The 14,541-nt window shown below is 37.7% G+C and overlaps 1 protein-coding gene across 3 annotated transcripts in view; it reads right to left on the bottom strand.

Moving 5' to 3' along the window:
• ttll7 (tubulin tyrosine ligase-like family, member 7) overlaps positions 1 to 14,541 on the bottom strand; it is a 70,479-nt gene that overhangs the window by 42,970 nt on the left and 12,968 nt on the right. For all 3 annotated transcript variants that reach the window (XR_015867034.1, XM_088426261.1, XM_088426262.1), the window contains exons 7-9: positions 11,094 to 11,310; positions 7,206 to 7,370; positions 5,606 to 5,764 (exon numbers count right to left, since the gene is read on the bottom strand). Coding sequence is in view for 2 of the 3 variants with exons in the window: in XM_088426261.1 (XP_088282387.1) it covers positions 5,606 to 5,764; positions 7,206 to 7,370; positions 11,094 to 11,310 (541 nt within the window). In the remaining variant the exon portion in view is untranslated. The remainder of the gene's footprint in view (positions 1 to 5,605; positions 5,765 to 7,205; positions 7,371 to 11,093; positions 11,311 to 14,541) is intronic.

Raw genomic sequence — 14,541 nt, 5'->3', positions numbered from 1 at the left:
TAAAGAAAAACTTCAGCCATGGCCACATGAATAAGAAACATTATTTATTATGTTGCAGTTGCATTTCATTTGTGGTGTGTGTTTGCATATGTTGGGAGGTGAAGTAGAAAAAAACATCCATGTGTGTTTTTTTTTTTTTTTTTTTATGTACAAGAGTAGAATGGCATCTGTTTACACTTGCCATTGCAGATTAGTTGCTACAAACACACACATACATTTGCACTCAAAAGTAAAGGAAGTCTGGATTATGTTGGCTCTAAGGGAAGGACAGTTAAACCAAACCCATCTTGAAGCAATCGGGTATAGCGTACTAAAAGAGAAGAAAGTTGTATGAAGGGAGGGAGGGGTTGAAGTATCACCGCCTTTGGGGAAGCAGTCCAGCTGCAGTCTGTCGGTCTGTTGTCGTTATGCCAATTCACACACAACCGCGCACACACTCAAACTGAGACACAAACATCCCATGCCACGGTTGACCTAACCATGCCTGCCTCATTAGTTGCCAATCACTCTGCACAACCCTTCTCGAGCAGCAGGGGGGATAGAAAATGGGAAGGAATGGATGGCAAGATGTAATCACAACCATCAATAATCACGCTGCCTGCACTGCAGCATGTACTGGCATCTCTGGGGTTCCAGTGACTATAATGAGGCTGGACCTCAATCTATTTGTCTTTTGTGGAGGTTCCTGGACACCTTCTGGAAGCTTGCAAAAATGATAAATTATAGCCTATCCTGTGTTTATTCACTGCATACGTATTGTTTTGCCAGTTTTTAAAAAAACCTTTTGGCAATGCAACTGATAATTTGAATAGTTTCAAGCCCTTTTTGTGTCCCGGTGAATGAGGCTAGCTTCAAAAAGGCATGCTTGGATGAGTTTGGTAGGGAAGAACTTTTTTGTGATTAACTACAACAGACATAGTGAGCCAGGTGCTCTCTTAGTTTCCGTGCAGACATTAAGTACAAACATCACGTTAACCGCTATGCTACTACCAATTTACCAAAAAAAAAAAAGGCTCTTATCGGTTGCATCTCCCTAGTTTTTGACCTCGTTTGAAAGGCTATCATTTTTGTCAGTGATTTCTCCCGAGCGAAGATATTTAGCAGTACGTCGGGGGGTCGATTTTAAAACTAGGTTGACTAAAAATATCCACCTCGAAGCTCCACCGGAACTATGTTTGCACCATCGTTGCAGTGATGCAAAGTTAGTCAGAGTTGGTTGTCTTGGTGCACCACCTAGTGGCCAAATGTTTGATCCTATCCTATAGTTAGCGGACTTTCATTAAAGGCAAAGTTAACAGACGGGGCTTCCGATAAGAAAGGGAAAGTTGTGAACTTCCCAAAAAGTACCAGGGCTGTATTAACCAAGAATATAATTTGTTACTAGAAAAAAAATCAGTAGTGACTCGGTTTTCAGTGTTCGAATTAGTTTGGGCAGTCAAGCATGAAATGTGCCCATTATGCTTGTCAGAAAGAAGAGAAAGCAGAAGAAGACTAGCAGGAAGTGACTAACCTTGCAGTAGCTAACGGGCAGCTCCACTACTTAAGTCTGTAAATAACGTTTAGACACGATTACATGTGTTGTGTACATATAACATTATCCAGTTGTGAATTACATTGTAGTGTTTATTGACCTTAAATAGTAATTGCTAGTGTGCCAATGCTAATTGCTTTGGTTGATCATTAAGAATTGGTACAATTTATTGGTGTCTTATAATTCATACTCATAGAAGATAATATATTTGTACATTCATCTTTTTGGGGTTTACAAAGATTGTCTAAAAATATCAGACCTGAGTCTTACTCCAAAGACTTTCTCAAAAAATTGCTGCTTCAGTCTGTCTTTAATGGGAGGATGTGAGAGAAGACATGTTCCTTTTCAATCACCAGCCTCCTACACATTGAGAAAATGACCGATGCAACAGAAAGGCCTAATTTAATTTGACAGCATCTTCTATTTGATACCATCAAGCACTCGGGTATCCACCTGGCTTTGAGTTTACACAGGTTGAAGTTCCATTTCCTGTCTGCAAGTATGCATGTCCAACAACCAACTTTGACATTTGTCGGGGGTAAAAGAGGATGACAGTGTTGGAATGGCGCTCTGGGTAACGCAGCAAGCAGGCGTGGCATGGATAATTCACAATGACACCAACAGTGAAACCTGAGAGGTTACATCTACAAATTTAAAACAAACCTGACGAGGCAAGATTATGTTTCAATTCCTGCCATGATTCTTACCGTTTTAAAAGTAAAAGAGAAGTTGAAAATGAGAAATAGTCAAACGGTTTGAAATAGATTTAATTAACCTCAAACTGTAGCAAAGTAATCTTTCAATAAATTAAATTCAAGCTTGAGGGCTTGCCAAAGGGCACAGTTTTCAGAAAGCCTGTCCTCGCTGCGTTAAACGTCCCTATTGAATAGCAATGCACATCAACAGGCTACAGATGTAATAAAGTTATTTCCAGACCTGACAACCTGCGCGGAGCGCGTTTAAGAAAGCCTCTTGATTCTCACAAACGTCCCCTGACTAATCATTTTGAGTTTTGGCAAGAAATGACTGTTGCTGTAAATGTTGCATGAAAGAGAAGTAGGTGTATGTGTGAAGGATGCTAATTGATGAACGTTATAGAGAGCTGCTCGTCGCACAGGGGGATCATTACTGCTGGAGTGGAACAACTGCAATCATGGTTCTGTACAATGTGTCACACGCACATATGCACGTGCACACACGCGCGCATGTGCACGCGCGCACTCACACAAAAGTGAAGAAGCACCACTGCTCTTTCACAAGCTTTGTCATACTATACAACTGCAGACTCACAAAGCATGGAGCCAGGTTACAAAATTAACCAACAATAGTGTAAAAATTAGGGGACAACTGATTAATCGCTCGATTACGACCCTCCGAAACATTTGCTAAAAATAATTGTTAAAATGGCCATTATTTGATGAATATTTTAATTATTTACCATTATGCAGACCATTTGCAGCAGTTGTATAAAAGCAATACTGGTTTCACTGTTTATTACACATAAATCATACTATAACTTTTAATTCTTAAATACATAGTGTGAAATTTATTGCCACGATTTTACACACAACCTAAATTCAGTTTGAAAAAAAAAAACAACGGGCGCAGAATAAATGAAGCATACATGTGTTAAATGTGACACATAATCAACAACTAACACCACAAACACATATGACAAGAATTAGAATCCTTATGAGATTATTAAGTAAGCAATGGATTGTCAGGACCGATTTTTTTAAGACAATATTTTAAATTTTGACCTCTGCTATTCATGAAAAATAGGTACCAGGTTGGCAGTCAGTTTTCTGTATTTTTTCTAGCAAAAATCAGCAATAAAAATGCAAATATATATAGCAATATAGTAATACAGTCATATGTACTACAATTAATAAGTTGTTATTCAGTATTACATAACAAAATAAACTGGGCCATGAAACAGTCATTTAAAGATTATTGCACGGCAAGTCTCTAAAGAGAAAGATTGTAGTGTCACAATTGCCTGCTGATTTTAATAGTCATTCATAAAAATCGGATGTAAAATTACAACATTCCTCTTTCAATATTACATTTTCAATCAAATGATCTCATAGATTGCCTTACTTTTACGTGCCGTCCGTATAATAATACGACTTGTAATCATGCCAATACTGTGTCTTTATTCTTCCAATATTTTTTTTCACTTGACTTATCAAGGCAATCTCAATTATACTTTTAGGTGTCGTGAAGGCAAACAATGTCCAAAATATACTATACTTATATTATATAATATAATATACTTTAGTCCATTTTGGGGGAGCAAGGAAAGAAAGTAGGGAGACGGTAGGAGTGTTGCTCAGTCAGGTTTAAGGATTTAGGTCAAGCTTTAACTGACTGGTTGACATGAAAATGGTCAGCCACAAATCCTGGAGTGGACTCTAAATTGAAGCCCACTCTGCAATGAATGGAGAGACTCACAATAAATCAAGGGCATGTTTCCTGCTCTCCTGACAAATAATGAATGTGTGACTCAGTATATGTGTATGTGTGGGTTTGTACTAAAAACGTTCAGAATGTTTTGCCTTTTTCCACACATTCATACTTATACCGATATACTGTAGTTTATGAGTTTGCATGAGTATGTGTGTGTGTTGCCTTTTTTTCCCATATATTTAATCCCTATACTTAAATAGTTAATGAGGTTGTGTGCTTGTGTGTAATCATCTCTAATCCTGTCCAAACAGTTTTTTGACCATACTGGAGAATGTTTAATATTATTGGGCAGTGGTTCTCAAAAGCAGATACGAATCCCCCTGGGGTACGTGAAGACACTTCAGGGGATACGAGGTTTGAACAAGATTTTTGAAGGTATCAGCAAATCCAATTTATTGCTTATGATGCTGTGACAGGATTTTTTTTTCAAATTAAGGGCATATTAATTGGAACATGAGGCAATTTTTGCTATGTGCTATTTGTGTTATGGGAACTCCTTTGCAAAAGGTTCTATGTCTTCATTTTGTAATTTATTTTTAATGATGCACATTCCCGTTTGTGATACAATTTTCTGTCAGGCCAGCAATAAATAAAACACATGATCTTTCAGTGTCTGTCTTCTGGAGTTGCTAATTGTATTACACCCAGAGATATCAAAACAAATCTGGTTCCAAAGTTAAGGGTTTTTGTTGGTTTTTTTTGTTGTTGTTTTTTTGCCCCTCCAAAATTGGGTTGTGCTGGTTAGGAGGTCCTTGGCATTGGGGGAAAAAAAAGGTTCTAGGCTATATATACACAAATTAAGGGCCATATGGCTGTGTTTCAGCATTTCTGTGCTTCAGGAACAAGAGTGTACAAGCAAATCAGTGTATGTTTATGCTTTCTGTCAGAGTGAGGCACTGTCGCCCTCTTTCTCTTGCTTGATGGAACAGTGTGTCACTTCAGAAGCCGCTGACACTTAGGTAGCAGCTGGACAGGTGAGACGCCACAGCCTGCAGCATTTCTTTCTGAACCACACATAGTATCAAATTCCACTTTTAATCACAGTGTGGCAACTCTGTTGTACTATCCATTCATTCATTTTCTATAGTGCTTGTTGTCATTTGAATTGCGAGTGGGCTGGAGTTTCATCTTAACATTTTGGTAAGCGGTGGAGTATACAATGTATTAGTAGCCAGTCAATAACGTCACATTAAAATATGAGTAAAATCAAACATAACAAATATGTTCGATTATTTAAATTAGCGGTTATTAAAGTATGTGAAAGCACATCAGTAAGCACAAAAGATTTGAACAAGGATTCTGCAGATATCAGAAAATCTCATTTAAAGCGTTACAATTCTGTGACAGTACATTTTTCTTTTCAAATTAAAAGCAAATTACATGGAACATTAAGCAACATATTGCTAATTAAGGATCAGCTGTAGTAAATATGTAAATCAAGTGTAATATGTAATATATGTATAATTAATTGTAAAATTGTAATTTTTCCCAACTTAAAGCACTGGGTATATCATTCCAAAAAGATTGAGAATCCCTGATTGCAACAACAATGTGGAAAAATTAATTTCAAAAGTGCCAGTGATAGTGTTGGCAGTGAAAATGTACCTCCAGAAGCCAAGGTTTGAGCTTGCGGTCCAGGATTATGTCAAAGCCCAGGACCTCGAAGCAGACACTGTCGCTCCCTGGTGGCTGGCCGGGCCTGCACATACGGTATGCATGCAGCACATGGGGCTCGGCCACTATCAATGTCTTTACTACCAGTTCCTGTCATAATGCAAAAAAACACAGGCATAAAGTCATAAAATAAGTTAATAGAACAAAAAATAGAATAAAAAATACCCCATTGAAGTATTAATAATGTCAATCCATAGGAAAGAAAACACCTCTTTAACAGTTGAGCCACAAGAAATAGTGCAATATTTTAAAGCTACAGATAAAAAGCAGGACATTATTGAGAAAAATATGTGAGTTTGTGAATAGGTTGTGTTGGCTTGGGCTTACACACCCACACACACACACACACACACACAGGCACTCTTTTTTTTTTTTTTTTTTTTTGCAAAGCTTTCCCTCTCTAGTCAAGTCCCATGCAGTGTTGCTGGCCCATACAGTGCCAACACAACTCTGACTGTTGGGTGCAAGAGAGGGGTGCAATGTTCTGGCCTTGGATTGATAAGGCAAAAGCACCACCGTCTGCCCCACACACAGTTCTATGCAACTGTCCAATCCACAGGCTGCCCGGTACAGACACCTGCTCCCACTACTGCCCTTTTTCCCAGAAGAGTGTGTGTGTATGTGTGTGTCAGGTCCTGAACAATATGACTCTATTCCGACTCCATGTTTTCTGTGAGTTTATAGAGATATTTTGTTTGGTTCTCCGTAGCATATTTTGTTTAAGCGAAATCAAATTCACTCGGGCTTTAAGAGCATCATTACAATACTTGACATTCAGTACAAAGAAAGAGGTGCATTTTAAAAAACCATACTACCGGTACTCTTATACTCTGTCTCCCTGATAGTGCTCCTTGCAGGAAAAAAAACGTCTAAACAGCCTGGTCCCAAGTCTGTATGCATCAAAGTGTAAGCACAAAGATGAAAAGCGAAGGATTGTGGGCAAAGAGCAGTAGCAAAGTGCAGCTTCAGATAAAATAGAGGGGAAAAAAATGAGAGAGCAAGAGAGGTGGAGGACATCTGGCTGAGTCAGAGGGTGACACTTTGGTGTGTCACCAAGGGATTGGAAGATATAGCACATGGGTCAACAAGACAAAAAGCACATTTTTATTCCTTCTCTTTGCTTACCGCTGCATCCTAAATCCTTTCCAACAAAGTGAAAAATTTTACAAACACGGTCAAAATAAATAAAGTGTAAGAAAAGAGAGAGGGTGATTCTAATGAAAAGTTGAAAGAAAAGGAAAAAAGAAAAGCGGAGGTGTTTAGATGAGCTGGGAGCTTTGCCAGACTGGGCGAGCTCACCCTCCAGGAATGATGTTTTGACCGGGTTCTTCCAGTCAGTTAAATGTGATTCTAAAGCTGACTGAATATCTGTCAAAACATATCTTGTCAAACCTTTGCTGGTCCACTTTCTGCATTTCAGGCAACATGTGTACAGTATATGTGAGTGTGTGCGCCCAGATGTAAGTATGTGCTGTTTGCATCTGCTGTACATCTGCTGTGAATGTTGTGTGTAAGTCGGCTAACCACTTACAGAGACGTCACCCCAGAATTTGGCCACGTCGTAATCATTGGTGTGCAGGAACTCTGTGAACCAGCTGATGGATCTTTTGCTGCCTTTGTTGACTGTGTCATCCCGCTCAAAGTTCTCATTGTGTTTGTTGACTGAGTAGTTGGTAAGATGCATGTAGAGTTGGTTCTGAGGAGATAAGGGTGGGGTAGCGGGAGGGCATAGTTTAGTAAAAATATAGTCATGGTGATAAAAATCAGGCCGTGTTCTCACCAGATGTTATTTCTTCCTCCAGTAATCCCCTTTTAAGCAGTTTGATGCTTAACACGTTTTAACGAAAGCTCAATATATCAAAAGTTGTATGGATGCTACATTTTTATTGAATGGGGGAACTGTGAGATATGATTAATTATCCCAGGTGGCAGCCCACTCAAAAAAGTACAGTACATATGGATTGAGGATGATAGATCCATCTATCAATTTGATAAACATCAAAGAATTATGTTGATGTGAAAATTAATGTGCAACATGCAATTTACTCATAACTCAAAGAAGTTATTTAATGGTTCAAACTATTGATAATGACAAAAAAAATTTGTTAACTCGCAACTTTGAACAACAATTAAGTAAATAGGGCCCAACATACGAATTTTTCTAAGGCTATGCGGCGAATGCCGGTTATTGGCAGAAAAAAAGCGATCAATAAGCGCATGATTAATTAAAACAAATCGTCATGAATAAAATAACATTGTGTTCCCCAATGCTTTCCATGGAAATCCGTTATTCGTCAATGGGGATTTTCACTATTTGAGGGCTGGCCTGTCATCTGTAAAAATAGTGTTCAAAACATTCCCTTTCATAACCAAACTGCATCGTCAATGCATCTAATTAATTAACGTAGAAGGCCATCAATCCTTGTCATATTTGTTTGTGTTACCAGTAGTTGATGTGAGTCATATATTGACCACATTTATGCTTGATTTATGTTGCACTAAGCTTGTATATAATTTTGTTATTTTTGTTGTTGTTGTTTTTAAGGAAGTACGTCTTTAGGTTGTGTATAAAGTAGTGACCATTAGGTCAATCCCGGCACAATTCTCTTGCATTATTGTTTGTAAAATTAAGTTGTATTTTGTTCTGAAAGATAGACTCACAAATGAAATCAACAAATTTCATTATATATATTTAGATATACAAAATCATAGTATACTGTCAATGTATTTTTAAAAGATAACACCAGTGGTGCTTGAATACAACTGCTGTAAATTGTTAAAGTACACAAGGACAAAAAGTTAAAAATAATCAAGATATATCAGGTGATCTATTCTTTGACGGTGTAACCAACAAGTGCATTTAGTATTTCATCACCCTTTTCCCCAATATATTGATTAAAGCTAATTACACAATAATATCTAACATAATTATCTCCTTTGGATCCTTCCATCAGGGGTCACCACAGAGGCTCATGTTTCTAACTTGATTGACTAACCTGATTTCCGTCTCAGTCTTAACGCCGGATGCGCTTTCTGACATGACATTCCAAATTATCGTGCACTAGAGATATCCAGTGGCTGGGTGTGGGAAGACAGGAATGCAAACCACTACACGACTTATTCTGATGTATAATAGATTAAAAAAAAAAAAAACATTCCCTGGCGAAGATAAAAATGTGTAGAAAAAAAAATCACCAAGATCATTGTTATATTTTACTTTCAGTCCATGATCGATTCTGACAAAACAGCAGAATAAATTGGCATTTGTGACTCACTAAAGTCTCATGCTTCCTGTAAATGTAGAAACTTTGTAGCTTCTCCACTGTAGGAGGGACATTTGCCTCCGGAATTGCGGCAAATAAACAAAGAGCCTGGATCGAGACCTGCTGCGTATGAGAAGTACACTGAGAGAGCTGCTTCTGTGAGTTAATGCCATATACAGTAAACAAAACTGAATCAAATAAGAGTGATAAGAGCTATAGTGCACCATAGTTCCCACAGAACACGGCTGGGATGCATCCCTGAGTGGCTACCTATTAGTGGCCTTATTGCACCCCTCTCTTTATAATGCACCCACGTTCTTAGCTACAAGGTAATAACACTGTGACCGCAGGCCACTCTGTCTCCTGATGGCTGTCTGGCAGCCACTCTCTGTGGAATTGAACATCCATCTCCATGGCAAGCTTGATTCTATCATGTGTCACAGACTTGGTAAGACAATACGCACTGTGTTGATATGTATCGTGCTTGATGGAAGTATGTGGGTGTGTTTGTGTATGTGCACAGCACAATAGACGTAGTTGGTACAGAACCTTAAAGTGGATAGGAATAGCTCGATATTACAAGAAAAATATGTGACACTCAGCCAAGTATACGCTGGACCTACACATTCTTCGAAAAAAAGTAGGTGTGTGTTATAAAGTTTGATGTGTATGTGAATTTGATTATAGTGAGTTACACATACCTTCAGCTTTAAATAGTGCATAGAAAATCTGGTTGAGGGTATGTGCTTCTTCTGTATGCTATTATTGTAGAGTCAATGTGTTGCCCGTACCATAGTATAAATCTATTGTGCAACTATCTACACAGCTCATAAAGCTGGCCCTCTGAACAGTTCATACACTTTTTAGGATATGCTGTATTGTAGAATCTCTTCAAAAGTCACTAAACACACTTAAGTGTACAAACTGTACAAATTTGATTTCACCAAAGCAGGTAAGCATTCCGCTTCATGGAATTGCTACTCTGTGTTCATGTAAGGCAGGGGTGTCAAAGTGTATATGCAGTAGCATATTCTAGAATTTTAAAATTCTGGAGCAGTTATAGCAAACCATATCAAAACCTCACATTCACAAGATATCACAAAAAAAAAAAAATCTGATGGAGCACAATACTTCCTACAAGTGTCTTTTGGATTATCTTTGGCTTTATTTGTAAAGGGGTTAAGATTAATCATAGACGTAATTTTCCATGGGGAAACTACAGAATGCATGGGCACATGAGATCAGCCTTTAGAGGATAGCTAAACAAAGCTTTTACATGATGACATTTTATTTGTAACCCTAATCCTTAATTTAGGTTTAAGGGTTAGGGGGTAGGGTTAGGGTTAGGTTTGGTTCAGGGTTAAAATGGGATCTATGTGCCAATTATTTTAACGTTTTATCTTTTGTACTCTAAACATTTACAACAGTTGTGTATAAGCAAGTCTGGTGTCATTACTAACTACACATAAATTTATCCCATAACCTTGTATCCTGGTTGGTGCGCAATGCTCATAAAAGCTGAACAAACAGACTCAGGGACAGCTTCTTCCTCAGAATTATTACGGATCTGAACAACAACAAAACACGAACATACATAAAATATTAATAATGCTGCCCTTTGAATTTATGATTTTTATTTTTTGTATTTATCATTCTTCTTCCTTTAGTATACATTAATCAATATTTGTGCTCTCAATGTCATTATTCTATTCTAGTCTGTTTTATATTCGTTCAAGTTTTAGTATTCATACATTAGAATAGTGGCATCTCACCAGAGCTCTTCTGCAACAGAACTGGTTTTAAAGTTCTTAGAATAGTACTTAGCTAGCTGTACCGGGGCTGATTTAATTATTAGAACAGCTGGGTACATAAAGCAGATCAGGATAGACTAGGTCACATGTAAACAGATTACCACTGTTCTTCATTCAGAATTATTTCAATTGGAATGACAAAAAAAATGTCAAACTGACTAGTGACAAAGGCCATAGGAAAGAAAATAAGCACGCTAAGTCGTAAAACTTTGCATGCATTGCTAACCTGGCTGGTCAGTGTACATATTGCTATACAATTTTCACTGTGGTGAATTTATCATTACCCTTGATTAAAGTAAACTCAAACATTTATAGCACATGTTTGTGCGTGAGCAAATGACTCACCAGGTTAGCATCATTGGGTACATGGTACTTCTCCGTGCCCATGCGCACAAGGCCGTCGTTGTAGAGGAAGATGCGAAGCGGGTCGCAGGAAGTCACAAGGATGTAGAGGCGTAGATCAAACTTGTAGCCCTCCATCAAGAAAGGTTTCTCCAAGTATTCCTGAACAATAAAGTGCTCCTGGGTAGGCAGCTTCTCGCAGTTACGGATAAGTGAGATCCTGGATAGACAGAAGCCTTTATTAATCCTCCGGGGGGAAATTGGAGTGTCGTCAGCAGAATAATAAAATATGGTGTAGTAAAGACAAAAAGATAATTAGAAAAATGATAGATGATGGCATAGAAGCGAACATGAACAGTGACTGATGAGATGACATTGGCACTCTCTTTTGCTGTATGTGTTGGATAAAAATGGAGCTAAACGATATATAAAGCTTTCTACTGAATATTTGTTTTAAATTGTAAATGGTTGAAGGCATCTCGGATGCAACATTTAGCGATGTATTTTTAAATTCGGACCCCAGATTGTAATTACCTTTCCTTTGTTATTTACACCAATTATTGAAATGTGTTCCAGGAAGGAAAAGAGCCTGTAAAGGTATATTTTCTAAGTGTGCAGGACTTTGTGTATTTACATAAAAGTTGTCAAGTGAAGAAAAGATTGATTTAGAAGCACAGTGCCCTGGTGTGGTATTCATATGACCTTCTACTGCTGCAGAACCTTCCCTAAAAACATTGTTAAATAAGTGCCCTTGGCATGATTTATGGTAAGTTTAAGAATGATGACTTATTTGGCACAGCAGTGCACTGAGCCTTCCAAAATCTCCTTTACTCTGGTGATTACCTGGCCTTTTAAATAAAAGTCAATGTTCTAAATACACACAGGTATAACATAAATTCTGGCTTTATGTGGGCATATGGAGAACATTGTGATATCCGAAGAAAGCCTCACTAAAGACCAGTGCTGGTCAATGAGGTAAATATGAGGAGACATTGGGCTTCGTTTCTACATTGCAGTCCTTCTAATTCAATTTCCTTTGGTCTCATGTCGCTGGCACTAGGGCTTTATATAGTACTCAGACATGGATTGAGTTGTGTTTGTATGCATGCATTCATGCAGGCGAGTGTGCATGGAATCTGTGGGGCAGCAATGTGTGTGTGTGTGTGTCTATGTATATGTATGTGAGGTGGTGGCTTGAGGGATTGTTAAACAGCCTCCAACTACCATATGTAGACTCAGCGCCACTGACCTACATCCCATCACTCATAGTTAAAGTCAACTGAGACTAAATTGGTTGCATGCAGAGCCTTGAAGGTTCCATTATGTAAGGAGGGATTACACACACACACAAGTATGTCCGAAATTGGAAGACTGTGTGAATTTTTAAACACTCCGGCAACAGAGAAAAGTCCCTGTTATTTAATGTAGTTTCCTGTGAACAATGTTGTCTCTGTTTGACCAGAGTACATCGAGAAACAGCAGTCATATTGATTCACGGCTTTATTGAATGAAAAGCAACAAGTAAAGTGAGTACCTAGTTTTCCAGTCATAATAAAGTAGAAATGTATTTTCTTTGGCTTTAGATGCAGTGCAACAGATCATCTATCTTTGATACATGATTTGTATGGATTACACACAATATCAGGCAACACAACATCTGCGGATTGATAGCTAGGAAAATGATTGTGCATGTTCACATGAAAGCAACATGATCAATTCACTGACACTATAGTAACAGCATAGAAACTTGAAAATGTGTGGATCAAGTTAGTCACATATATGAGAGCCTTTTGGCAACCAAGGGTGGATGGAGTAGTTCAGGTACTTAGACTTGAAAAAAATATATATTCTTAGAAGATTTGTTATTTTCTCAGTGAATTTGGTGTTTGCACAGACATTAAGACAATATCAAGGAAGCTGCAAACATAAGCTAAAATGTTGCCTACGTAAAAACTGACTTCAAAATAAGCCTCCCATACATTGAAGCCATTGAAATAGCTTTTAGGTTTTTTTTTTTGTTTTGGTTTGTTTTGTTTTGTTTTTTTGAGAGCGGGGGCAGTGTGGTGGTGCAACGGCTAGCTTTACTTGTCTCAACAGTTTGCATTGTCTTATCCTAACTTTTATGGCCATCATATAGTTGTCATCAATACAAACACAACACCATCCCGAAATGCAATTCAAAAACTAATTAAGGACGCAAGAATAGACGCAGTTAATTATGTTGTTATTGTTTGATACGGCACATGTCATTTGCAGCTAGCTGCTAGTAATGAGTGGCCAGCAAATTGTAGTCTGTATGTAATTCGTTGTCCATATTTAAAGGGAAAATGATATATCTTCAGTTGTACATTTAGGTCGTTTTCATTCTTTAAAAAAAACTAACAAAAATATTAATAGAACTTTGTCTATTTACATTATAGAACTTTTTTGCCCAGTAAAAAATTAAATGACTCAAACATTGCTATTTTAAGAACTTAACTGTTAGTGTAATGTAAGTCAGAATACCTCCTTATTTTATACATGGGCGCAATATATATATATATATATATATATATATATATATATATATATATATATATATATATATATATATATATATATATATATATATATATATATATATATATATTTTTTTTTTTTTTTTTTTTTCCCCTGATCTCAAAAATGATTTGATCCGTGACTCATATCCACGATCAGATCCAAAACATTGAGTTGTTTCCGTTCCACACCTATTAGAAAACAACGTGATGTTTTTTTTTAACCATAAGCTTATCAATCACACAATTATCATTCACTCTAACTGAGACCACTGCGTTAAAGAGCAGCGCTTCCATCTGCCCACTTATCAGCACTCTTGAGCAGAACCAAACAGGGACACGTTGATTGAAGCCTGACCAATAATGTGAGTGGTCCTAAATAGCAGACAGCAGCTGATTGATGAGGACAGGGTTAACAGTGTTAGTTAGTCGAGGAGGAGTAGCTGAGAAGAAGACGACATGATTGATGAGCCTGGGTGTCACACAATCATAGCCCACTCTCCCTTGCCTATTTAATTTGGCACCAGAGGGGGCTCTCTCCTTTTTAAGCTTTGCACGCGCTTTGATTGTGTTGCCTTTATAACTTCACACACAAACAATATCTTCATTTAGTGGGCCAACTGCAAAATAAATTACGGGGGTAGGTATAAGTTAATTTCCTGTTGCAGCATAACATACAAAAAAATAGAGGGAACTCTAATCTTGTGAGCCTTGCGCTGTTGTGAGGTTCAGCTCAGCTCAGCATCTTTCATATTTCAAATGTGTAGTAGTAATTCAGTAAGTCTTAGCTGCATTTTATTCTTTAATAAATAAGAGCTTAGTGCAACATGGTGCTATGAGTAATGCTCGCATTATACCAGAAAGGACAAATTAAAAGAGAATTAGAGGAAGAGGTACGCACACTGGGCTATTCA

The sequence above is a fragment of the Hippichthys cyanospilos genome, chromosome 10 (genome assembly GCF_059441005.1).
Source record: "Hippichthys cyanospilos isolate Australia breed blue-spotted pipefish chromosome 10, RoL_Hcya_1.0, whole genome shotgun sequence".
NCBI classification, from domain to species: domain Eukaryota; kingdom Metazoa; phylum Chordata; class Actinopteri; order Syngnathiformes; family Syngnathidae; genus Hippichthys; species Hippichthys cyanospilos.
Note: the sequence above shows the minus strand (reverse complement) of the source record. Positions and strands in the feature narration are given on the sequence as shown.